The sequence below is a fragment of the Capricornis sumatraensis genome, chromosome 13 (assembly GCF_032405125.1).
Source record: "Capricornis sumatraensis isolate serow.1 chromosome 13, serow.2, whole genome shotgun sequence".
Taxonomy (NCBI): domain Eukaryota; kingdom Metazoa; phylum Chordata; class Mammalia; order Artiodactyla; family Bovidae; genus Capricornis; species Capricornis sumatraensis.
The window spans coordinates 58,375,958-58,402,998 of NC_091081.1; the positions used below are offsets into that span (position 1 = coordinate 58,375,958).

The 27,041-nt window shown below is 39.2% G+C and overlaps 1 protein-coding gene across 2 annotated transcripts; it reads right to left on the minus strand.

Moving 5' to 3' along the window:
* Positions 1 to 1,060: 1,060 nt before the first annotated feature.
* VNN2 (vanin 2) lies at positions 1,061 to 25,524 on the minus strand. 2 transcript variants are annotated; one of them, XM_068984926.1, is made up of 7 exons: positions 25,312 to 25,524; positions 25,061 to 25,191; positions 14,384 to 14,576; positions 10,478 to 10,766; positions 8,288 to 8,661; positions 6,600 to 6,770; positions 1,061 to 1,462 (listed from the first exon to the last, which is right to left on the minus strand). In XM_068984926.1, exons 1-7 carry the CDS (start codon positions 25,522 to 25,524, stop codon positions 1,271 to 1,273), a joined length of 1,563 nt encoding a protein of 520 aa, XP_068841027.1. In that variant the 3' UTR covers positions 1,061 to 1,270. The 2 variants fall into 2 exon arrangements, with proteins under 2 accessions (XP_068841027.1, XP_068841029.1); XM_068984928.1 differs by lacking the exons at positions 8,288 to 8,661; positions 10,478 to 10,766.
* Between the last annotated feature and the right edge of the window lie 1,517 nt (positions 25,525 to 27,041).

Here is a 27,041-nt window from a genome sequence, read left to right on the forward strand (position 1 = left end):
ATTTTTTCACATGCACATTTTATTTAGAAACTAGCTCTTTCTAAAGAGCCACTCCTTCAGGTGCATTTCCCTGAATCAAGGCCAAATTAAACTATACTTGAGTTGTTTGGTAAATAAAATGTGCATGTGAAAACCACTGATGAGATATGGATTAAAACATCGTAATGCAAACAATTTTACAGTTAAGTACTCTTAGTTTTCCTTGGGACTGGTGCTATTTGTTTTTCATTTTTGCTTTCGCTTTTAATGAGTTCTAGTATAGCTGACAACTCTAAATGTGAATCAGGGAAGAACTGTCCCTTAGAATCTCTGAGGAAATCCTTGTTTATATCTTTCTCAAACCAGTGAGTTTAACTTCAGAGGCTGACTACCAGTCAACACTGCAACTTCTGAAAGTTAAACATGATTGTGCATGCTTCATAAAACACACCACAAAACCATTGCATAATGTCTAACTTCCTCAAGCAAGACTGACAAATCTGAAATGTTCTATATTTTATGAAGAGATAAAAGAGCATACAGTGTTGAAGATTTTGGAATATTTACATACATGTACATTCCCCATCACTAAAAACAAACTACTCAATGTTGAAAATAGTGTTACTATTAACAGTCATGGTCTTTGTGTTATGGTATTTGTGACTGTTAAATTATACCACAACCGTTAAGTAGGACTTTTTGGAGCTATGACTACCCAAGAAACTGGACTAGGTATTAGTTTTTCTAGAATATCTCAAAACAACTTTTTTGTTAAGATAAACTTAAACATTGGAGTTTATGTTTCCAATGGAATTCCAATGAGTTTGTTTCCATCTGATTAGAAAGCAAATCCCCCCCACAATCATTAGCACAGAAAACTGAATAAATTCAAATTGTCTTTAATGTCAAATGGAATTCAGTCATAAATCTCTCAGTTCCCCTCATTCCCATCATTACTGCTCTCTTCCAAGGCCATCATTACATTTAAAATGTCTCTGAATCTCTTCTGCTCCTGCTAACACACACACAAGTAGACACAAAGTTATAATGCAAACAAGGCTGGAGCCAGGATTTGATCCTCATCTATCTGGCCCAAACATCAATCATACCATTATACCATACTGTGACATTTCAGCATAGCCAAAAAAAGAGGCAAAATTACTGTAGCCCTTAAAAATAATCCTTGATGAGGAAAAAATATTTGAAAATCATTGGTCTATACTAGTGAGCTAGTCATTCAATATTTCTTAGTAAATCTGAGATGAATCAGTGAATATGATAAAGCGATGTTCTACACCATCACAGTATACTGCAAGACTATGATCATTAATAACGTGGGTATCATCAGATACGTTGTTGCTGAGTTGCTGGTCCCGCCTGAGATGGAAAGTACGTCCTTGGTGTACCACCTCCCAAAGAGCGACACTGTTAGGACAGGTTCAGATAATCCATTCTTGTTTACCAAACGCCCATCTTCTAGTACCTAAAGGAAAAGTGGGAAGAGTATAGCCAACTTAATTAAAATATACATTACAAGCAGACTCATGATTTTGAAACCATTCTAGATATCACAGTTGATCAAGTAGGTTACTAGGAAAGGGCCCTGGGGCCAGGGATTGGGGAGCAGGTGGGAAGGGTAGGGGACAGCTATTTTATATGTAAGGAAGACTAGAGCCTTCCTATGAGGTTCAATAATTCAGTTTACACAATCAAATGTAACCTTTAACAGAAAGTCAGAAATCATCAGTAGCAAAAATTTATTGAGTCCAATTATATGCAGGATAACCAGGAGCCAGAAGAGTACAAATAGCACTCTTCCCTCAAGAAGCTTAAAAGTTAATGGTAAAACTGAGCAGATTCCAAATATAAAGAGAGAAATCAGTATATTAGTATCTCGGCAAGAGAAACAGGTATGTGCTTAGGAAGTCTGAAAAGTAATAGCTGAAATGGTCAGCTTCCCAGAGTGGGAAACAACCTGCTACAAGGAGGAGCAGTTGGAATTATGGAATTATTATTGTTATTATATTATTATTATTATGGAATTATTATTGGGTTGTATTATGGAAGACTCTGTGCCAAGTGGAAATCAAGCAGCAAAGGCTCATTCTAAGACAAATATGTGTGTGGCAGAGGCTGGGAGGGGTGAGGTGGGTGGCCTTCCCCAGGCTCACAGTGTGCTAGGCAATGTGTGTGCTTTCTCATTCCCATTTGGTTAGAACCAGTGAGATATTCTCCCCATTTTATAGGTAGGAAATTCAGAGGTTAACTGACTTGCACAAACTTGCATAATTAGTTTCAGAGACCAGTGCAGTGGTATATAAGCTCACAACAGACTGTTAAATCTCCAGGAACTTTGACAGCTGGTTGTTAAGCATGACTTTTCTTGAAACTGATCATGGTGAGAGTATTTACACCATGATAACTGGCAAATGCCACAAATCAGAGCTTTGTTTCTCCCTTAGAGAGTGGCTTATTACAATTTATAGTGCATCACTAGTTGAAGATTAGTGAAGAGAAGACTAAACCATATGGTCAAAAAGAAAAAGCAAGGATGAGATGTGCAAAAATTGTGAAGTCACAGAAGCTTCTCTGTAAGGGAGTAATGTATGCAAAATAATGGAACAAGAAACACAAATAGACAACAGAACAAGAATAAAGCAAATGAATTTATAGAAAAAACACAAATAGAGAGACAACAGAACAAGAATAAAGAAAATGAATTTATCAGTTGTGGAAAGGACAATTTAGATGGGGAAAGAACTTAGAAGGTAAGAAATTAGATGCTTCATAACTAGAAGTAGAAAACAGCTAAATATCCTTAAAGATAATGATTGCGGTGACACATAAACATAAAAACACAGCTCACTAGCAAGTTGTCAAATGCACAGCCTGTTGGTAGTTAGCTAAGTGTTCATTGTTTCTAAATTGTTCCTTGTTTACTAAATTGTTCATTAAAGGAACAAAAATGAAATACCAGAGGTATATTTCAAAGTATAGTTGGGTGAAAGTTTGAAACAAGTTAAACAAAAATATTTAGTTTTCATGTGACTTTTCATTAATACAGTAAAATCATGTCTATGTTAATTTCCTTGGGATTAACTTTTCCATATCAGTGATTGTCTCTTAGGTTCTAGCTAGAACTTAGCATTTTTTGCTAGTTTTCTGTTACAAATTTTCCTAAAATATACTGTATAATTAATTGACCTCCTAAGTAGTATATACTCAGTATAATTTGATCTTTTTTATTATTCTCTTACACTGGTAGTTCTTACCCACCAAAATCAAATCAATCAAGCAACCCACCAAAATGTGGGACGATGGAAAAATACAGGTCTCACCCCCAGAGACTCTGATTTACTGATCTACAGTGGGACCTGGTCTCTTCCCCCTCCAGTCTGTCTGCGCATTGACCTATATTTACACGATGTTCAGCACATGTGGCCTAATGCTGGCAACATTTTCCTCTAGTTGTTGATAAACAGTTAACTAGGGAAACCTCCTGAGGTAACTAACTAAAAATACATCCTGATACTTGTACAATGCTTCACTGTACAAGTGCTTTCACATGCATTCCCTAATCAGTGAGGAAGATATTCCCCCCATTTTATAGGTAGGAAATTCAGAGGTTAACTGACTTCAACAAAATTACATAATTAGTTTCAGAGGCCAGACTTCTGATAATATACCAGAGTTAACTTCAAATAGTAAAGCAATGTTTCCCAGTTGCGGTCAATAACACTTCATACTCTTAGCAAGAACTGGGGGTGGGGAAAAGATAAGAAGTAAATGTGTTGAAATCTCTGCAGATGTGATCTTCAAAGATAATGTGTAAAATATATGTTGATGGAGAGTCCATAACCAGGGAAACTGGGGAAATACTCAAGAAAACACGGTTGGTGTGACTCTTGCAAAGCTCTTGTCATCTATGGTGTTAGAACCGATATCTCTAGAAATAGCAAGTTAACAGATTAGCAAGTTAACATGATCTGCAAAGTTTCTAGAGAAAGAATAACTAAAATATAAAATTCTTGATTTTTTTTTTAACTGTTCATTTGGTTAGTTGATTCTTCCTTTTGTCTATCTTATGTGTTTACTTGGTGTCTGTTCCTTAGAACCTGATGAACTTTAGGGAAAGTCATGCCACAGAGAATCTACACTTGTGAAATGAAAACCAGTACGCTAACTAGGGAAAATCTTCCAAGGAACTGGTATACCAAAACCCCTGCTTGCCAGCAGACAAATGCCTCTTTTATAGCTCTGAGGAGTCAACACACAGTATATCTCATTTCTTCTTTGGGCAAATGAGCTGGAGTACATGAGATATGGCCCAAATGATAAATATAATGTAAGTGCCTAATTTATTTATTTATTATCATTTTGGGCCATACCATGCAGCATGCAAGATCTTACGTCCCTGATCAAGGATCAAACCCATGTCCCCTTCATTGGAAATGCAAAGTCTTAACCACTGGACTGCCAGGGAAGTCTCTGTAAGTGCTAAATTTAAAGGGTAGATACAACCCCTCCCTCTCCTCCCTCCTTCTATCCAAAAATAAAGGGCCAGTGTCCAAGGACGGGAGGTAGCATGACTAATTCTGAGAATTTTGGGTTGAGATCAACAAATACTACCGAGTTAAGTGCTTAACCAGTTACTGTTTTGTTCTATTGTCTCATTGTTTCCTACTGCCTGAAACCATTTGTGATGAAAAGTTTAAAACCTCATCAACTAGCACCACCCACTTCTTCAAGTATATTGATGTGGTTCAGAGTGATAGTCACATGGCATCTCAGACTCTGGAACTTTAACGTGATCCAGAAAACGCCAACAGTTTTTTATCTTTCTCCCATGGATGAGATTCTTTTGTGAGATAAATGTTCTGTCCTATTTTGGAGTAATGTCTCAAAAAGATACAAGTCTAAGAGAACATGGCATGGGAAAAATTTTTTCAAAATAGTACCCAGAAAATTAGACTGTGTGCTCAGTTGAAATGGCAAGGCTTAGCTAGGTGGGATGAGTGGTGACAAGGGAGATCCAAGAGGGAGGGGATATATGTATACATATAGCTCATTCCCTTCATTGTACAGCAGCGACTAACACACCATGGGAAACTAATTATACTGTAATTAACAAATAAAATGAATGGCAAGGCTTACAAGATACACACATACCACTAGACCCCATGTCTTCCTAAGCTTACCTGAGTGAACCCTACCCTCCCTTCTTTCACTTCCTTGAATTCGCAGATAATTTCAACCTATCGACACATGTTTGTGCCAGGCTATCAACTTTTAACTATTGGATTTCAGTTCCATATCTCTTACTTCAGATCTGATCATGGTTTTCTGTAGTTGGCACCAAAGTTTTTATTTCAGCCTCATGTGCTCCTGAGATTCTCTGCCTTACTGGGTTCTATGGCAGCCAAGGATTCCAGTTCTCTGTGTTTCCCAGCCTTACGGCTGCACTATATGTTAAATTGTTGGTGTCACAGAATTAAACACTTTTACAAATATGGCATATTCCAATCTGATAATACAAGCAGACACAGATATATTATCATAAGCAGTCTGCAATTTTAAAGGTTCCCTTGTTTGATGCTTTAGACTAATTAGCTTAGATCCTATTTTTCTTTGGTAAAAACAAAAAATGCAGTGATTCCATTCTAATTTCTAAAACTCTGTCACCATTTGTCACAGTTCGATGAAGACATTAAATTCCAGACTTCTGGAGTGTGTGTATGTACATGCGTGTATATGCACCATGTACTACGTAGCAGACATAAACCTGCAGAATCTTAATTTTAATTTGAGACCAGCTTAATTTGTGGATGAACTAGCTATGACCACTGTGGTTTATGAAATAAATATTTGATTTTCTGTTTGTCTTCACATGTTAGAAAAAAGAAATTAAAACTCTGTAAGTGAATATTCTGCAATGAATGGTCCCTCAGACTCATAGGCCTTAGGTATCTTATTGTGTTATTCCAACAAAGTGTCATCACATAAGAATTAGTTGCTGTAAGTTACAAATATGGTCACAACCCCCCCCCCCCTTATCCATACCCTTTGCAATATGATCTCACAGCTTTTCCCATTGAGAGTTTAGCATCATTTATTTCTTCACCCTTTGAATCTACATTGGTCATGTGACTTGCTTATGGTAGATGAAATATTTGCAAACGTGGTCCAAGCAGAGACTTGAACTTGCCTATTGTGTCTTTCTCTGTTTATGGTCTTGGACTCTTTCATTTAATATGTGAACAAGCTCAGGCTTCCTGGAAGTTAAGGGGCCACAGAACGTGCCTCCAGTCATTCCAGCTGTTCAAGACATGGCCATCACAAACCAACCAACCCCAGCCAACTCACTCGCTAGCAGCAGATGCATGAATGAGCCCAGCCAAGATCAACTGAGCCCCTTCTAGTCCAGAAGAACAGCTTAGTTACTTACACCCAGTTCACAGCACCAACCACAATATCAGGCTGAAGAAATGGTTATTGTGTAAAGCCATGAAATTTTGAGGAAATTTGTTACACAGCAAAAGTTAACAGAAATTGTTTTCTTGGCCTGTTTTGTTTGACTTCAGAAAACAGATAAAATGAACAAATTCTTAAGATGCTCTTACCTCAAATTTTTCAGGTGCCAGCTTGATTTTAGTAAGTAGCACTTCAGGAAAAACATACTCTGTTCCAAATGTGCCGCTTAGAGAGAACATTTCAAATCTCGTGAGAGCAGTTTCTACTGACTGTCCACAAGTTGTCAAATTAGTAGATCTGCATTTCAGCATTGTGCATACCTGTGCAGAAGAGATGCAGATGAAATCCAATACCTTGCATCTAAATTACTTGTACTAGAACTGTTGACTCAGTTTATAGCAAAGGAAATATTTTCTCCATTTGCTAAAGGGATTTGGATCATACAATTACTTGATTTATTGGAATTGGCAAATGATTAAGAGCCAACCCACACATCCTGGGCAACCAGTGGATTGAAAGAAAGAAGCCAGTTTTCATAACAGGAAAGAACAAATCTGACTCCATATTGGATCTGGTTTTTTTACTTTAACCTTTGTATTCTCTTGTTTTTGCTACAAGTTAATCACTAAATGGAGATTGGTAAGCTCAGTTGCTTAGTCATGTCCAACTCTTTGCAACTCCTTGGACTGTAGCCTGCCAGGCTGCTCTGTCCATGGAATTTTCCAGGCAAGATTACTGGAGTGGGTTGCCAATTCCTCCTCCAGGGGATCTTCCTAAGTCTCTGACATCTCCTACATTTGGCAGGTGGATACTTTACCACCGTGTCACCTGGAAGCCTAAATGGAGGTTGTCTATAAGCTTAAATTAACATAATGAACTGTCTCTGAGAATCGTGCCTTTCGTGTAATAAGCTAAAATACCTTTGTTTAGTTCATAAGGAATATCTAGACTAGGTCCACGTATGAATGACTACAAGAAGAAAAAATTTACATTTCCCTTCCAGAGTCTGACTGGAACCAGGACTTTACCTTTTTCCCTTTCAGTATAAAAGAAGCATGACTTCTACCTCAGGAAAGATGGTTCTTTGGGACACTAGTCCACCACCTCAGTCTGCTGGCTCTCCAAATAAGGTCACTGTTCCTTGCCACAACAACTCATATCTCAATTTATTGGTCTGTCCCACAGTGAGCAGTACAAGCTTGAATTTGGTATCAGATACAAACCATTCATCTAGCATGTCAGATGATGGCATTTGGTCCAAGAAAGTGGAACTCTTTGGGCAACAAAAGTACTAAAGTCAAAAGAATGATTAGAATTTTGACCATTTCTTTTTTTTTTTTTTCCATATCTGTTTCCTTAAAAGAAAGCAATGAGGTACAGAGTATAATAATAAAATACAAATGCATAGCCAACACTACATAAAAAGCTTACACTTAAAAAATTTGTCATTGGAAGGGCAGGAAATGACTAGGACATATGGTTACAAGAGCAGTTAATATATCCCTACTTATTGTTAGTTTTAAAAGTTAAAATAAGACTTTATATTTAGATATGTCAGCAAAATTACTTAAGGAAGCCACTTAAATATGCAAGCTAGTTCATTAGTCAATTAGAAAATCAGGTTCATATTTTTTTAATGTGTTCAGAGCAAGCAATCAGATGATACTTAGCTCCCCTGCAAATATCATATGATTAATCCCAAAGCGTGTGTGTGTGACGCTGGCAATGCATGGAGTCAAGCCAAGAAAAAGCACTTAATTCCCTGGGACAAATATAAAAAGTTAACCCTGGAATTTACTCACACCCAGACACTCGTTTTCACTTGAGTTGAGATTACCTGCCAATATTCTCTTCTCCTTCTCCCATGAAGTCCTGCAAAAGCTCCTAGAACATACACTTCATCCTCCTCCTTTCCTAACATTCTGTAGCTTAAATGACAGCAGAGCTCTTTTTGACAGACTGTAAGGTTTCCTGTGCTTTCAGAGAGCTTTGTGAAGTTGAACTCATCACGGGAAATAAATCCCCTGAAGGAATTTTTAGGTCCTGGAAAGGGTGTGATGGAGGTGGCGTAGGCACTCCAATTCACGGCTGGTGGGGAGGTCGAGGAGTTTCGGGGATGGGAATCCACCACTGCAAAGAGGATCTTTCCTGACTCTGTTTCCATATCATGATGGTAGACTTTGGGAGAGTGTGGTGCATAGATACCACTGCCTGTGAATGGAAGACAAGTTCTTTTAAAACCAAAAAACCAAACAAACTCAACACCCCCAGTTTCCCTATCAGAACTGAGCATATGGTCATGTCACAAGATTAGTCACGAGACAGCACAAGGCACTGAACACCTAAGTACTTCCCCTATTCTCCACTGGAGGAGATTAAATTGAATGATCAGTGGTCTCATTCAATAAACTTTGCACATAATTTATTACCATAACAGAAAATTAAGCCAAATATTAAAACCACTGAATCACCAAAGTGTTTGAGATGTGCGTGCTAAGTCACTATAGTTGTCATGTCATCCTCTGTGATCTTATGGGCTATAGGCCACCAGGCTCCTCTGTCCATGGGATTCTCCAGGCAAGAATACTGCAGTGGGTTGCCATTTCCTCCTCCAGGGAATCTTCCCAACCCAGGGATAGAATTGGCATCTCCTATGTCTCCTGCATTGGCAGGCGGGCTCTTTACCACTAGCCCTTTGAGAGGTAGGGAAGGTAATATAAAAGAACAGTTCCAAGTAATTAGCCTCCAATTAAAATAAGTAAGTTTACAATTAAAGAATAAATAAATAAATAAAACAATTGTTTTATCACTTTAAAAAAAAAAAAAAGAAAGAAAGAACAGTTCCTCCTTTTCTCCATTGTGGTGGTTTTCAGATATTTCCAAAAATTCTTCATCATTCCTCTCTCCAATGGGTGGATCTAATTTGTTTTACCTTGAGTGTGGGCTTGACTTAGTGACATACTCCTAATGAATATAACGTGATAGAAGTGACGGCTTGTGACAAGTCATAAAAAGCTGTGCAGCTTTCCCCTATCTCTCTCCATCTTTCTCTCATTACTAGCTCTGGAGAAAGTCAACTGCCATATCATGAGGAAACATCACACAGCCCTGTGGAGAGGCCCCTGTGGCCAGAAACGAAAGTCTCCTGCCAACAGCCACTGAGAAAGAGAGGAACCCTACCAAGAGCCACACACGTGAGCCGTCCTGAGAGCAGACCTGCCAGCCCCAGTCAAGTCTGCAAGTGGCGTTTAGCCCAGGCAAAAGCTTGATGTGACCTGAAGAGGTGGCCTGACCCACAACCTCCCAAGCTACCTCAAGCTCCTGACCGACACCAACTGTGAGATAACAGATGTTTGTGGTTTTAAGCCACTTCCACTTTTTACTCTTTGAGTGACTTATTGCACAGCAACATGCCAGCAGTACACTCCTCTGCCTTCACCAGTTTTAGAGCACATCTCGTTTAGTTTCCTACTTTGCTACATACTGCTGCTGCTGCTGTGTAGTCACTTCAGTCATGTCTGACTCTGTGAGATGCCATGGACTGTGGCCCACCAGACTCCTCTGTCCATGGAATTCTCCAGGCAAGAGTACTGGAGCGGGTTGCTATGCCCTCCTCCAGGGGATCTTCCCAACCCAGGTATTGAACCCAGGTCTCTGCATTGCAGGCACATCACCACTGAGCTACCAGGGAAGCTCTTGCTACCTACTAGCTGATGACTTTAGCAGGTTACTTGCACTTTTGCGTGTCTCAGTTTTCTAAGCTGCAAAACCAGACTGATAATACTCAGCCCACATGCAGAGTTGTCAGGATAAATGAAATAATACAAAAGTCTTAACACAGATATAGCTATTATAACCAACAGTAGCTGTTCTTTTCTTCTTCTTTTTTTTTTTTTTCATGAATGGATACAAGCTTAGTGAGAAGTCCCAACAAAGGACTAAAAAAATTACAACAGGTCATCTCCAAAGCAAGAGTTTCTCCCCACTTAGAAATATAATCTGCAAACCTCATCTGGTCAGGGATTACCTGTCATTTTTAGGCTGACATTATGTGTGTTTGCTGCAAGAAGATTAACTCTCATTCCCATTGCCCAGGCCGAATGAAATTCAATAGCTGTCAAAAAGGGCAAAACGTTCATCCAAGCTGTGGGGAACAATATGGTGTCCACGTGGAACTCTTTCACCAGGGTCACAGCAGGATCATGGAAGAGAATATCAAAGCACGTGAAGATGCCAAACTTCCCAAAGGCGGTGTTGAAAGTCACCAGCTCTGGCTTTTCGGGGACATCAAATTGAAGCTCACGGTAGAGGTGGTACTGTAATAAACACACAGGATAAAACCAGAAAAGCCTTATTTATTGAAGAGATGACACATGAAGACACTCCAAGTTAGTAATTACCTGCTCAACAGTGGGAAATCTATAGAAGGTGAATGCCACTGTGATTGGAAGCTAATTTTCAAAGAAAAATATGGAAAATATAGTTTCTCTCTGTCTGTCTGTGTCTGTGTCTCTGTCTCTCTTGCTCTCCTTTTCTTTCTCTCTCTCCCCCCTACTATTCCTCCTTACCTCCCTCCCTCTCTCAAGTAAGGGCCAAATACCTCCCCATGAATTGCAAATACTATGCGCTTCTTGAAAGCTGAAGATATACATCACTTTTATTTGAGTCCCTGAAACCTAAAAATATAATTGTTGTTGTTGCTTAGTCACTGAGTTGTGTCCAATTCTTTGCAACCCCACGGACTGTAGCCCACCAGGCTCCTCTGTCCATGGGATTTCCCCGAAAAGAATACTGGAGTTGGTTGTCATTTCCTTCTCCAGGGGATCTTCCTGACCCAGGGATTGAACCCAAGTCTCCTACATTGGCAGGTGGATTCTTTACCACTGAGTCACCAGAGAAGCAGAAATATAGTTGATACACAATAAATATCTGTTAAGCAGGTGAGGGAGGCCCAATCCCTCTTTACCATGTCCCTTCCAAAGTAATCTCATGGACTGTTAACCAGTTTTGAAAGTTCTTGTTTAAACATAAATGTTTTATTTCATTCTGATTTCTTCCAAGTAAGCTTGAGAAACAAACCTAGCCTCATTTGATAATCAGGGTCAATAGCTCAATAAAATCATTTGCAAAACAGGAAAAACTTAGAGTTGGAAGTAAGACTATTAAAACTCCTCTCAAAGTTTATTTTCTATCTAAAATTTTTTAAATTGAAATTTACTAGCATTTTAAGAATCAGTTGACAAAAGTTCTCTTATCAGATCCGTATGTCAGAGGATATGGGTCATGAACTGTTCTGAGGTACCCTGATGGGAGAGTGAGAGCTTCTCACTTTAGGATGACTCAGGTCCTCACTAGCTGCCCACATCCTGTACACTGTGCCATCCTGCCATTTACTGGGTCTGGCTAAGTGGATTGATCAACTATGTCATCAGTTTAATTTGGTCAACGCTTACAGAATAGAAGAGTAGCTGCAAAAATAGCCTTTAAAATGATACTAACAATGCAAACACAGTCTCCAAAATAACGAAAATGACATTCCTATTCCCAATTTGAGACACATTTGTGAAAACATAAAAGTTTAATTACATTTGAAAACAAGTTGTCAGACCCACAAGATTACATAGAAAACTCTTTGAAAGTTTTGGGTCTTATTTATAAACACACAAATAAATGCATAAATAAATATAAACATATTTTTAAGGACTCGTGTGAAATTTTTTTCCATAGAGGTATGTGATCAAAAACATTTGAAAATCACTGATGCTATATCTTTCTTCTTGACTAAAATTTATTTTTTACCTAGGACTTCCAGGAGATAATTTCTCCACTCAGAAGATTCTGAGGTTCCAATATAAGATGATTAGAAAAAAGAATATGGGACAGGAAAAGGGACATTCACACTGACCTGCATACCTCATTCAAGTAAAAGGTCAGTCTCTCTCCCTGCCCAATTTGGTACAAAACTATGACTTTAGGTTATTTTACTCAGATTTCAAAGTAAAAATTTTATAATTTGATGTTAAATCAATAAAAGGATAATTAAATCAACTGGTACAGAATCTAAAAAGTAAAGATCATTTTTGTAACTTGATAGAAAGTGAAGAAATTAGCTTCTGTGAAATTAATTCATACAATATGAAAACATCTTTTATCATTTAAGTGTTAAATGGTATCCAGGTCAGGAAGCAACAGTTAGAACTGGACATGGAACAACAGATTGGTTCCAAATAGGAAAAGGAGTATGTCAAGGCTGTATATTGTCACCCTGCTTATTTAACTTCTCTACAGAGTACATCATGAGAAATGCTGGGCTGGATGAAGCACAAGTTGGAATCAAGATTGCCAGGAGAAATGTCAATAACTTCAGATATGCAGATGACCCCACCCTTATGGCAGAAAGCAAAGAACTAAAGAGCCTCTTGATTAAACTGAAAGAGGAAAGTGAAAAAGTTGGCTTAAAGCTCAACATTCAGAAATTTAAGATCTTGGCATCTGGTCCCCATCGCTTCATGGCAAATAGACGGGGAAACAGTGGTTGACTTTATTTTGGGGGGCTCCAAAATCACTGCAGATGGGGACTGCAACCATGAAATTAAAAGACGCTTACTCCTTGGAAGGAAAGTTATGACCAACCTAGACAGCATATTAAAAAGCAGAGACATTACTTTGCCAACAAATGTCCATCTAGTCAAGGCTATGGTTCTTCTAGAAGTCATATATGGATATAAGAGTTGGACTATCAAGAAAGCTGAGTGCCAAAGAGTTGATGGTTTTGAATTGTGGTGTTGCAGAAGACTCTCAAGAGTCCCTTGGACTGCAAGGAGATCCAACCAGTCCATCCTAAAGGAAATCAAGGACTGATGCTGAAGCTGAAACTAATACTTGGCCACCTGATGTGAAGAACTGACTCATTGGAAAAGACCCTGATGCTGGGAAAGATTGAGGGCAGGAGGAGAAGGGGATGACAGAGGATGAGATGGTTGGATGGCATCACCGACTCAATGGACATGAGTTTGAGTAAACTCCGAGAGTTGGTGATAGACAGGCAGGCCTTGCTGCTGCAGTCCATGGGGTCGCAAAGAGTCGGACATGACTGAGGGACTGAACTGAACTGACTGGTATCCAGATGACAGTCATCTCAGTATCCTTTGTATCAATATTAAAATTATTTGTTTTATATATGCAAAAACTTTATCATGATTCTGGACTTACAAAACCTTTCTTACAGATCTCAGTCTACAATTTAATCCACATTTCTAAAGTGTCATTTTTTTTATTGCTCTCTTTTAAAAAATATTGGTAACATCATATTGACAAACCTAGATGACAAACCTAGACTGTGTATTAAAAAGCAGAGACATTACTTTGCTGACAAAGGCCCATTTGGTCAAAGCTGAGGTTTTTCCAGTAGTCATGTATGGATGTGAGAGTTGGACCATAAAGAAGGCTGAGAGTCAAAGAATTGATGGTTTTGAACTGTGGTGCTGGAGAAGACTTTGAGAGTCCCTTGGACTTCAAGGAGATCCAACCAGTCCATTCTGAAGGAAATCAACCCTGAATACTCATTGGAAGGACTGATGTTGAAACTGAAGCTCCAATACTTTGCCATGTGATGTAAAGAGACGAATCATTGGGAAAGGCCCTGATGCTGGAAAAGATTGAAAGCAAAAGGAGAAGAGGGTGGCAGATGATGAGATGGTTAGATAGCACCACCGACTCAGTGGACATGAATTTGAGCAAATTTCAAGTGATAGTGAAGGACAGAGAAGCCTGGCAAGCTGCAGTCTGTGGAGCTGCAAAGAGTCAGACATGACTTAGCAACTGAACAACAACAATAAAACATTGTATTATAAGGAAATGAAGCTCTATCTCCTAAACATAGAATATACCCTTCTCAAAGGAGGCTCCATTTTACACACTCACCCCCTCTTACCTTATGGTAACGCGCCACCAGCTTTCCCTTTGCATCATATACCACGTTGGTGTTGTACTGATAATGGCCATTAGAAGGACACGTGGTATTACGGGAACTACATGGCTTTTTGTCACCCATATTTGCCACGACATAGATAGAGTTGTTCTTGGCCAGGCAGCTGAGTCTTGCTTGTACTGGTGTATGACCAAATCTAAATCAAATTTTAATTAAGACATTTCAGTGTCAAAGAGAGAAAGGCCAATACTGTATGCTATAACTTATACATGGAACTTTTCAAAGTCAAACTTGTAGATACAGAAAATAGAATGGTGGATATCGGAGGTTAGATTGTGGGAAACTGGGGACATGTAGTTTAAGGGTACAAACTTGTTACTAATAAATAGATAAATCTCAGAGCCTGAATGTATAACATAGTGCTTATATTCATATATATGCATATATGATACACTTTAAAGTTGCTATGAAACTAAGTCTGAATTTTCTCACATACACACAAAAAATACTAATTATGTGACATGAAAGAGATCATATTTAGAAGTCACAAATTAAACTTGATGAGTTTTTTTTCCAAATTGTATCTATTACTCCAGCAATTCACTCTCCTGTAGCAGCAGTTTTCATCTCTTCAAGAGATCACTCCATCAGCACACACATATACACTAGTACCTCCCATCTGTGGAAAATAAATAAAATAAAAACCTCTCTTGACCCCCACATGCCCTTCTAATGGATTTTTTTCTTAGGTGCCCAGGTTCTTAGGTCCCTCTTACAACAAAACTCCCTGAAGGAGCTGGCCTTCTTCCTGGATCAGCCCATCTTCTCCCGTTCCCTTTGGAAGTGCTCAGATCAGGCTTCGTTGCTTTCATCCCACCTGACAACCCCTCCTAATGCAAGTGATGACAGCCACACCTCACCTTATCCTGTACTACTTCTGCATCAGCTGACGGAGTTACGCTCTCCTCCTGGAAACACCTCACCCCACTTACTGGACCCCACTCTCTCATTCTCCTACTCTGGGTGCTTTTCTCCATCTCCTTTTCTGGTTCCTCCTCTTCTGCCCTGAGTCTAAACATTGAAGTTTCCTGTGGCTCAAGCATTAGATTTCTTCTCTTCTAACTCATTCCATAGGTGAACCCATCTTGGTGATAAATATTGTCTCTCTATTAGAGATAAGTTTCTCTTCTTTTTCTAAGAAAACCTTATTCTTTTATTATTTCCAACAATAATCCAGTTCCTAAAGTCTTGAATTTTAGATGTATTGGGGAGTTTGGTTCTTGGTAGTTTGGGAATAGCCAAATGAGCTCTCCTTCTGGGTCGTGGAGGCGAGGGTGTCTTAGTTTGTTAGTGGTGCAATCCAAAGCTAAATTTACTATCTGGGTGGTGGAATGCCACTGGAACCCCCGGGAAATGGTAGCAGTGTGAGCCACTGCACCAAGGCCAGGTCTGAGGGCCATCACCTTTGGACTCTGGAGATTCCAAACAATGAAGTGACAAACAGCAGAATAAAAAAGAAGGGACATGATTTTTCCATTTGTGCCTTTCTTTCTGGCTGTGGCTCTGTGGCCTTATGTAGCAGTTATGCAAAATAGTCTATAATTCTTATCTTTGGGTTTGAAATGAGTGTAAAAAGGAATGTTTGCATGGCTTATTGAAAAATCAGACTACTGTGTCTTTACAATGAAAGAATAACTTTCTATGATGAAACTAATGTTTTTGTTCTTACTGTAGAAATACTTTTTTTTTTCAAAGTTTGTACATGATTAAGGACATAAAAAATGTAATTGACAGGTCTCTTGTTTTACCCAGAATAAAGAGTATGCAGACCTGTGGTTACATCTGTGAACAGATCATTCTTTGAGACAGTTCTTCCTCCTCTGAGGACCAAGATTTTTGCTCTTTAACATTACTGACCAGTGTGGAGTTGGCATACCTTTGTGTGTGCTCAGATGGTCAGTTGTGTCTGACTCTTAGCCACCCCATAGACTGTAGCCTGACAGGCTTCTCTATCTATGCGGTTCTTCAGGCAAGAATGCTGGAGTGGGGAGTCATTTCCTCCTCCAGGGATCTTCCCAGTTCAGGGATCGAACCCACATCTTTTACGTCTCCAGCATTGGCCAGCAGATGCTTTACCACTAGCGCCACCTGGGAAGCCCAGCATGGCTTTATTGATAAGTTATTAATATTGCTTGAGAATAGTCACACTAAATGTAAAAGAAATAGAGTAAGTGCCATGTCAGGATATCTTTTTTAAACTAAGTATGATTATCAATATAATCATAAATTAAAATGCAACTACTATTCTTTTATAGATGATAGATATTTTATTTCTAAAGCTTAATAGGTTTGAATATAGACTTTATTTGTAGAAAGCAAATAAGAGGAAATCTATAAAAGCATGTCTCAAAATAATTACCTATTTATCCATCCTATAAACTACATTATGACATGTGTTTCATTGAGAGCAATGTGATTTGAAAAAAAAGTGAGATTATGGGGGACCCAGATCTACTTAGATGTTTATAGATGGTTCCTAATTTGAACTGCCTCTGCCAAAGTACATCCATGACCTCACCAATGAGAATCTGATAAGATTCACTTTTGATTTTTAAAGCACAATTAAGTGTTCTGGGGCTTGCTTTTAGCAGGCAGTGTAAATTCAAACCCCAGATGACTCTTTCTCATGACTGCATTTCTACTTCCTTACTGTAGATCTCTAGACATTTGCCGGTTACATGGGTGAATGAGTGGATGAATAAATGACAAGGAATGGATTGATAAGTACTCTTATCCATGTTAATAAACCTGATTTGAAAATGTTTTTCTCCCTGATTTTCCACCTCCAACCCTGACCTTGTATTTCATGCCAGACTCAAATATATATCCACCAGAGTTACATCTCCACTTGGATGTCTATTAAATTACAGCTCAAACTTCAGATGCACAAAATTGATTTCCAAAGTTCTATCCCAGACTCGCTATTCCTTCAGTGGCTCCTGTAACTGACCAGGACCCTAGGGGACCTAACCAGGACAGACTCCCTCACCCCACCCCCACCGTGCTATATCCTCTACCTGCCTCTTTTTTGTAGAAAAACTTTAGTCTCCTGGGCCTCCCCTGAGTCACAAAAATTTAGCTCAAGAATTAATGACTGTAAGAATGTAAAGATATAGTAACAAAAAAATAGCAGTTGGGCCAGGAGGACTGGTAACAATTTAAACAATGGATCAGCCATATAGGAGCACAGAATGTTAGGTCTTCCCCTGAGGACAAAAAAATCAGTGTCTGACACACATTCTTAGTTGTTTTGCAGACACAAAAACCCTCACCAGATGGAAAAAGCTAAGTGCATGAAGGCCATGAGCAGGTAGCGCCCAGACCGGCTGGAATCTGAGGATTGATGACGTTAACCCCTGTGACATCACCCTATTACCTCTCCATCAGCTAATCAGAGAATTATGCATGAGCTGATCACATACCCTGCAACTCTCTCCCTTACTTTGTCTTTAAAAACCCTTCCCTAAAATCCACCAGGAGTTTGGTTCTTTTGAGCATTAGCCACTGGGATTCCTGGCTTGACATTGAGCTTTCCTTCACCACGACCTTGTATCAGTAGATTGGCTTTCCTGCACCTGGACAAGAGGAACCAGCTGGTTCACTAACACTCCCTATGTCCATAAATGGTAAGTTTGTGTCTCCAACTGCTTAGGCCAAACATTTGGGAGTCACTCTTTTGTTAGTTTGTTTGGAGAATTTTGTTTTGGTTGTGAGGCAAGGCTTGTGGGATCTTAGTTCCCTGACCAGGGATTGAACCTAGCCCCCTAAAGTAGAAGTTCATAGTCCTAACCGTTAGCAGTAATCTTTTGATGTTGGACTACTTTGTTTACTTTTATTTGTTTGGTTTTTTCTTGGAGGTGGGGGGCGTTGCAAAAACCCCTATATATCTTGGCTCCTCCCTTACCTCTTTGGAACAGTCCAAAGAAGTATCTGAGTGACTGAATCCCAGGCTTAAGGCTTTGGTAAAGTCCCAAATAGAACATAATTGTCAAGTTTTATATTGTACTTGGTTTTTTCCCATCAACACCCCTATTATTATCTCCAAATGACATTCTACATAATAAATGAGTTTGTTTACATCTATCTTCCCCCGCAAGAATATTCATAAGCCACGGGAAGGGCAAAGACTTTGCTTTAATAAGTGCTATATCTCCTATTCTTAAAATAGTATCTGGTACATAGCAGGTGCTCAAAAAGTAATCATTAAATGAATTAAATGTGACTACAGTAGATGACAATGCAAGCGCATTTTCTTTCAAAATTTCTTTTTTGTAGCATAGAGCTATGAAAGAGGAATAGAGGTAAACACCTCTATTCCACCTGGAATAGACCTGTCGTCCAACCGTCACCATGTGGCTCTAGTGGTAAAGAATAAGCCTGCCAATGTAAGAGACATAAGAGACGTGGGTTCGATTAGGAAGATCCCCAGGAGGAGGGCATGGCAAACCGCTCCAGTATTCTTGCCTGGAGAATCTCATAGACAGAGGAGGTGGGCCAGTGTCCATGGGGTCAGAAAGAGTTGGCTACAACTGAGGCAACTTAGCATGCCAACCTTCACCAGTTTTCATAGCTACTGTGATGTTTGACTAGCCCATAAATTGGCAAAATATGTTGGTTTTTTTTAAACTAAGAAATCCATCTCACAAACCTACTGTGAGATGAAAAACAAATGGGTTGTCCCCTTCTCAAAACTTCTAGTCAGAAAGACTGTCCAGCTGTCACCCCTTTTCTTCCACAACAAACACCATGGGAAGCATCAGCTCAGAACAAGAAGAACAGGAAAGTGGAGCTGCTCACTGTCATGGAACCCAATATTCTCCTCATTGTGTGGTTAAGCCCTTTAGAGCTGAGAAAAGCTGTTTTCTGATAACCCTTACATAAGCTTCAGCCTTATCAGTAGTGCCTCAAAAAGCATGGTCTCTATAATCCCCAGGAAAAGCATGGCAGAGGAATGTTTAATAAACTTAATTTGAGGTACCAGAGTGAAAAAAAGTATAAAAGGGTAAGAGATGGTGAGAAGATCTGAGAGTTGAGAAAGAATGAGTATGAAGTATAGAAGTGTGCAACCTGTACCTCAATATTTCAAGCCTTAGTAGATAGTGGAAATTATATATTAATATACATATATATTAAATATTTTATATTGGAAAGTGTCTAAATTAATTTTTCCCAGGAAATTTAGCTTTATGAGCCTAGGAAACTGCAAAATGTCAAAGCATAAAGTCTTATGATTCAGGTCTTTCTGCATGGGAAACAGATTCTAGAGCACAGAGACTATGAAACTGAAGTCTGGTACCGTCAATAGAGAGTCTCAGGGAGTGTTTAACAGGAGAATTCCTACGTGCTGTTTCTCACAAGCCCTTTGTTTCTTTTTAAGCAGAACAGCACGCTGCTCTCAGGAACTGAGGTCATTGTGTGAGACAGGCTTCAATCTCTTTTAGTAAACATTCTCTTTATGACAAAACTGCTTAGTCTCGATCCTCTTTCTTGAGATATGGATTGTCTCCTGACCTTGTTCCCTTGGTAACAGTTGCTGTACATTTGTTTTCTGATCTTTATCATAGTCGAAAGTAACTTCTTATACCCCAGCCTATATATACTCACAGAAAAATTATTTGCTCCATCAGAGCTTAGGTCCCGGTGTTGTTTTTGTTTCCCTCTCTCTCTCTCTCTCCGCAGCTAATTCTCTGGAGCGTAGAAACCTGTCATGCTCACCCTCCTGCCCAGGCTTCTAAGACCCTCTCAAGAAGGCACCCTGTGGCTTCAACCCCTCAAGAGGGCGCCTATACAAAAAGTCTCTTGCCAAACTGCAGAAATTTCTCAAACCAAAGCACAAGAAGTTTATCAAAATGTTCAAATCTACCCGTATGAATGACCAAAAGGCCAGCCTGCAACATTAAGATCTTATGTGATAGATGCACCCCTTAATCTAACAGGAAGGGACTTACTTATGCTATGGCAAACTCAGATATACATTCCACATTTTTCCTAAGGGCCACTGCTCATTTAACAAACAAAAGTGATGTCGCTCAGTCGTGTCCAACTCTGCCATCCCATGGACTGTAGCCTATCAGGCCCCTCCGTCCATGGGATTTTCCAGGCAAAAGTACTGGAGTGGATTGCCACTGCCTTCTCCAGGGGATCTTCCCAACCCAGGGATCGAACCCCAGTCTCCCGCATTGCAGGCAAACGCTTTACCTTCTGTGCCACCATGACGAGCCTATTTGGACAGAGAAATGGCCCTTTATGAAAGAAAAATTACAGGCTACTAAGGACTTCCCTGGTGGCTCAGACGGTAAAGTGTCTGTCTATAATGCAGGAGACCTGGGTTCGACCCCTGGGTTGGGAAGATCCCCTGGAGAAGGAAATGGCAATCCACTCCAGTACTATTGCCTGGAAAATCCCACAGCCAGAGGAGCCTGGTAGGCTACAGTCTATGGGGTCGCAAAGAGTCGGACAGGACTGAGCGACTTCACTTTTACTTTCAAAGAACTTATAGACACACAATTAGAATTAAAACATATTGAGGAATCTTACTCTCCTTAAAACTCTATTCTTATTATAAAAAAGAAATCTAACAAATGGCATCTCTTAACAGACCTTAGGAAAGTTAATGCATCTTTGAAACCTATGGGTGCTTTACAACCAGGGATCCCATCACCTATTACTATTCCTCAAAATAGTAATAGGCACGTTATTATTACTGATTTACAAGGTTGCTTTTTAAATATACCTTTACACCCTTTAGACTGGGAGAGATTCACTTTCTCTCTCCCTTATACTAATCATATTGGGCCTCATAAAAGATTTCAGTAGATTATGTTACCTCAAGGTATGCTTAACAATCCTACTATTTCTCAAAATTTTATAGCCAAGGCTTTACATCCAGTGTGACAGCATTTGGAGTCCTAGATAGAGTGGGCTGTGTATCCCAAGGACATGATAAGAGTTAACTTTAGGTTTTTTCTTAGGCCTGTTTTTGTTTCCCAGGCAGAAATGGAACTCCAAAAGAGTATTTTAACAAGTTAACCTTTTCCTAACTGCATGTGTAAGAAGAACTGGTTTTGCAATTTCAAAACAGATTTTATTTTAATCAGTTTTCTCTGGAGTCTAAAGAATATCATGGCGATTCAATGTCAAAAATATCATTTTTCCTTTTTGTAGTTACAGTATATTATTAATTATATATACTGGATGAGGGAATCAACCCATTAATTCAAAACCATAGCCAAATACCAGTCCCCAAACGGATTCCTAGATGACTTTTTTTTTTTCTTTTGGACTGAAATATTTCCTAGGAATGTTTTCATTATTATCACTTTCCTTTCTTTCTATAACTATTGTTAATATAGCTTTATTTGTTTTAAATTTTTTAAACTTACCGCAAGGAAATATTTTGACAAAAGCAGAAAAACATTTCGAGACATTGAAGGACACCTCCCTTCCTTTGCCTATTTGGTATCAAGACAGGTTAACTAATAGATGGAAATCTAAGAAACTGATCTTACAGGGAAAAGGGTATGCTTCTATTTCTCCAGATGGATCCAACGAACTCAGATGGCTTCCTCTTCGGAAGAGTCAACCTACTGGGGTTCCCAACATTCAAACTAGAGATGAAACAACAAAAACCCCAGGAAGAAGAAATTCCAATACAAGCCATGGCAGCTTTAAAAATTTCCAAAAAACACCTCACTCGACGCATTGAGCTTATGATCTCCCTACTTGGGGACAGATAAAAACCCTTACTAATCAAGCTGAAAATCTGGTTTCTCAACAGGGAATGCCTTGGAATCCTGAAAATATATATATATATTTTTCGCTATGCTTGCTGTGCTTGCTTTTGCTTCCCCTGCTCAGGCTGACTTGATTGATCACACTTATCGGGCTTATATACCTAACCCCCCTTTTTTATTGAATGGACAGATATAGTACCAATCGTATCCACTAATGACTCAACACATATGCCCCCTCCTTGGAGCTTGGAGAAAGAAGGAAGACTAATTAACATTTCTCTAGGCTATGATATCCTTCCTTTATGCATGGGCCCAACAAAATTATGTACTAATGTTAATTGACAAACTTGGGCTTTCGTCCTGCCTTCAAAAAAAGAACTTCCACACATTGCTTGGATCATTTACTGCCCTTTCTTTGTCCATGAACCATGTTTATACTACTGAAACTTTAGGGAAAGAATTAAAGAAAGAACAAAGAACACTAATACAAAGGTTTACTAATAAGAACTTTAAATATATTCCTGTTGATTGGGACAAATGTCAGGCCAAATTAGGAAAATTAATGTTTATGGCTAATCATACAATTGTCTATTGGGGACCCCATGGTATGTGGTTAAGAACTGCTCAGATGATATTAACAGCCTGTGTGTGATTATGTTACTCAAGTAGCATAGAAGGTTACTAATACTACAATGAAGCATTACCATGACAGAGGACTTCTTGGATGGCTTGATGGTGGAATGGCTCCCCCTCGACCTCGAATCGTCCTTGATAAACAGATTGGGCCTGAACAATGGGACATCTGGAAACTTGCTGCAAGCACTGAGGAACTTGGGACTTGGACTGGACATTTCACAGGGACCAGTCATAACCATAGGAATTATTTCTTTCACTATAATCAATCGTATTTTATACAAACCTCTGTTCCACTTCCTTTTGTTATAGGAAAATTTGCAATTCAGTAAGACTTTATGTTCTGTAACTTGCATAAATTGTAAATTATATACTTGTCTTAACTCCTCTATTTCCTTGAGAAATGATTCCCTTTTGAATTCTTTGATCTCAACATAATCTGTGGTTACCAATAAATCTCCCGCAGCCCTGGGAAGAAGGTCCCATGGCTGGACTTGCTTCCCGGTTACTTACTAAATTGCTCCAGCAAGCTAAACGATTCACTGGATGGCTGATTTTTGGCATTTTGGGATTAATAGCTATTTGTACCACTGCTGCTGTCACTGATGTTGCTTTACAAACCTCAATTCAAACACATAATTTTATTCAAAATTGGACTAAAATCCCATACTATGTGGGCCACTCAGGCTCAGATGGATAAGGATGTTCAAGAGGAAATACAGGAACTAAAAACAGCTATCAAATTGGTTGGAGATCAATTAACAGATGTACAGAAACAGGTAATGCTAAAATGTGATTGGCATTCTACTCAATTTTGTGTTACTCCTGTTCACTTCAATAATAGTGCCTACAACTGGGAACAAATCAAATTTCATTTACAAAACATGCATGACCCACGCAGATGGTTTCAAAGCATTACTCACAGCATCGGGTCTGGAACTGTAATTTTGGTGATTGTCTTGACAATTATATTTGTCATCTACCATTGCCTTCATGCAAAGATTGTTAAAACTAAACAAACTCTAATGGTCAGAACTCTTTTTACAAATATTATAAATAAATAAGGGGGAATTGTCAGGGAGTGTTTAACAAGAGGATTCCTACGTGCTGTTTCTCACAAGCCCTTTGCTTCTTTTTAAGCAGAACAGCAGGCTGCTCCCAGGAACTGAGGTCATTGTGTGAGACAGGCTTGAAGCTCCTTTAGTAAACATTCTCTTGACAAAATTGCTTAGTCTCGATCCCCTTTTTTGAGATGTGGATTGTCTCCTGACCTTGTGGCCATTATTAACCCCTTGTTCCCTTGGTAATGATTACTGTACATTTGGTTTTCTGATCTTTATCATAGTCGAAAGAAACTTCTTGTACCCCAGCCTATATATACTCACAGAAAAATTATTAAAGCACCTTTGCTCCATCAGAGCTTAGGTCCTCGTGTCGTTTTTGTTTCTCTCCCTCTCTTTCTCTCTCTCTCTCTCCCTGGCTAACTCTCTGGAGTGTAGAAACCTGTCATGCTCACTCTCCTGCCCAGGCTTCTAAGACCCTCTCGAGAAGGCACCCTGTGCCTTCACCCCCTCAAGAGTGTGCCCGGCGCCTTTGTGAGCAATGCAAACCCTGTGTCAAGGGCTTTCTTGGTTCTCTGTGTAAACCAGAGGATATCAGCCTCTTTCTGTCTTTCACTTTCTTATCGTCAACTCTAGACCACCAGGTTCCGGTCTGTTAAAGAAGCCCAACAAGAGACCTTGGAATATTTTCCGAACACAACCCACTGTCCATTTCAGAAACTAATTTACTGTTTATATTCCCCTTAGTTTCTAATCCCAATGATAAATATTTATATATTTCTCCAAATTTAATAAGCATATTAGATTATAAATAATTGTTAAATGGTATCTAAGTACAATTTTTAAAAATCAAATGAATGTCTATATATATATAAAACTTATACCACATACATGAACAGTTAGGATTTATCATTTTCTGTCGTAAGCATATACATTTTAGAGAATCACAGTACTTTGTACAAACAACTATGACTGGGACTTCCCTCATGGTCCAGTGATTAAGAATTCACCTTCCAGTGTAGGGGATGCAGGTTCTATCACTGGTTGGGGATCTAAGGAACTAAGACTCCACATGCTGTGGGGCAATGAAGCCCAGGCATCACAACTGGAGAAGTCTGCATACCGCAACAAAGACCCAGCATAGCCTAAACAAATACACAAATATTTTTTCAAAAATTGGATACTTCAAATACCTGTAGGGGTCTTGACATGGAATCCAGTTCACCTGAGGATCTGGGATATTCTCCAGATAAGGGAAAATAGTTTCCCTGGTAAATTTCCATCCATAAAGTGCATCTTCTGGGGTGACAATGATCTGAGCACCCTGCTCAAAACAAGTTAAATCAAAATTATTTCACTATGTATGTAGACAATTCAACACTCCAGTCTTCATCAGCTCTCATGCCTGTCTTATGAATTATGATTAGCAGAAATAAAAGAATACCTGCTCAGCTGCCTGCTTAATTGCCTTCTCCAGGATATCTATGTTCTTGTTCATGAGGAACAAAGCCTCATCCGGAGAAACAGGTGTTTTTGTGTCGTTTGGCAGTATGACAGCATGTTCATACACTGCAGCTTTAAAGGTATCCAGAGCACTGACATGTAGAATTATTAGGGCAAAAACTGCCACAGAGGTTTGTAAAGAGGAAGTGATCATGACCAAAGTATCCTCAGTTCTGCAAGTGAAAGTAACATTCATGCAGTATTTATAGAGGAAGGAACATTTATGTAACATGTGACTGCCAGCTCTTATTTTATAATCGCATGAATATTATGTCTCATCATTTGGGAGGAAAAAAAATTTCAGTTCCATGAATACAATCAAAAAGTATTACAAGGACTGTACAACATGTACCATTGATAAAGTGTAATGACAAATTTCAAAAGAAGAATTCAAATATAACACAATTGTACCCTTTTATTAATAGAAAGAAATTAGTTAACGAAATTAACTCTCATGTGAAAACAATGATACAATAAATTTCAGTTTTAAAAAGTACAAAAACCAAATAATAATTTTTTTCTGTTCTGTTGAAGGATCTACATTGTGTTTATTTTCAGAAGATGAAAAAAACTTTTAAAATATTTACCACTAGGAGGATGCAGTACAGGGTGATACTGGGGGCAAAATTCACCCAGATCAACACTCTGACTTACTTATTAAAGACTCCGAATGTGCACTCCATAAAAACAAGATTTTGTGTCTGGTTTGCTCATTGTTGCAACCTTAGTGCCCAAAGCACTGATCCTCCAGGAGCTAGTCCCTGGTGTTTGGCCAGAAGAGAAATCAAGAACCTCTCCTTAGGGAGCCTCTGTTCTTAGGGAGCTAAGCCTCCTTCCTCCCGCACTCATTTCCTTGCTTCCTTTCTCTCTTTGGAAATAGATGCAAGGAAAGGGGAAGCATCTCACTTGGGCTAGCGATTACAAAGATCATCTCTGCTGTAAACCCAGATAAGACGGAATTTCCATTTTTTTTTTTAGGAGCAAATGACCACAAAAATGAGCTTTAAAACACATACGCATACATTATGTGACCACTGATAGCCTCCTGAAAGAAGTGGAAGTGTTAGTCGCTCAGTCGTGTCCGACTCTTTGCGACCCCACAGACTGTAGCCCACCAGGCTCCTCTGTCCATGGGATTCTCCAGGCAAGAGTACTGGCGTGGGTTCCCATTTCCTTCTCCAGGGGTCTTCCTGACCCAGAGATTGCATCCAGGTCTCCTGCATTGCAGGCGGAGTCTTTGCCATCTGAGCCACCAGGGAGCCTGGTCCTTCCTAGGACATCCATATCTTCCCTTCTCCAGTCCAATTCTATCACACAAGCATTTAGTGCATTTTGTTTATTTGTCTGTTTGATTTTGTTTTTTAATCTGAGTCTTTCTTTTAAATACTTTTAAACAGCACAAAAGAGTAAAAACAAATAAAATTCTTAATATAGGTGAGGTCTAAAGGTTATAAACCAGGTCTGCCCAAATTTTCTGCATTGAATAGAAATGTTTAGTAAAGAAATAACGTATTCAGTTCAGTTCAGTCCCTCAGTCGTGTGTGACTCTTTGTGACCCCATGAATCTCAGCATGCCAGGCCTCCCTGTCCATCACGAACTCCTGGAGTTCACTCAGACTCATGTCCATCAAGTCCGTGATGCCATCCAGCCATCTCATCCTCTGTCCTCCC

What these genes read in the sequence shown, in the direction of transcription:
- VNN2 (XM_068984926.1), bottom strand. Translation starts at nt 25,524, where the DNA reads ATGATCACTTCCTCTTTACAAACCTCTGTGGCAGTTTTTGCCCTAATA. An exon ending in TGTCAGCCTAAAAATGACAG is followed by an intron (nt 8,662 to 10,477) that starts GTAATCCCTGAC and finishes TTCCATTCACAG; the next exon opens with GCAGTGGTATCTATGCACCA. An exon ending in GGAGAAGAGAATATTGGCAG is followed by an intron (nt 6,771 to 8,287) that starts GTAATCTCAACT and finishes TCTTCTGCACAG; the next exon opens with GTATGCACAATGCTGAAATG.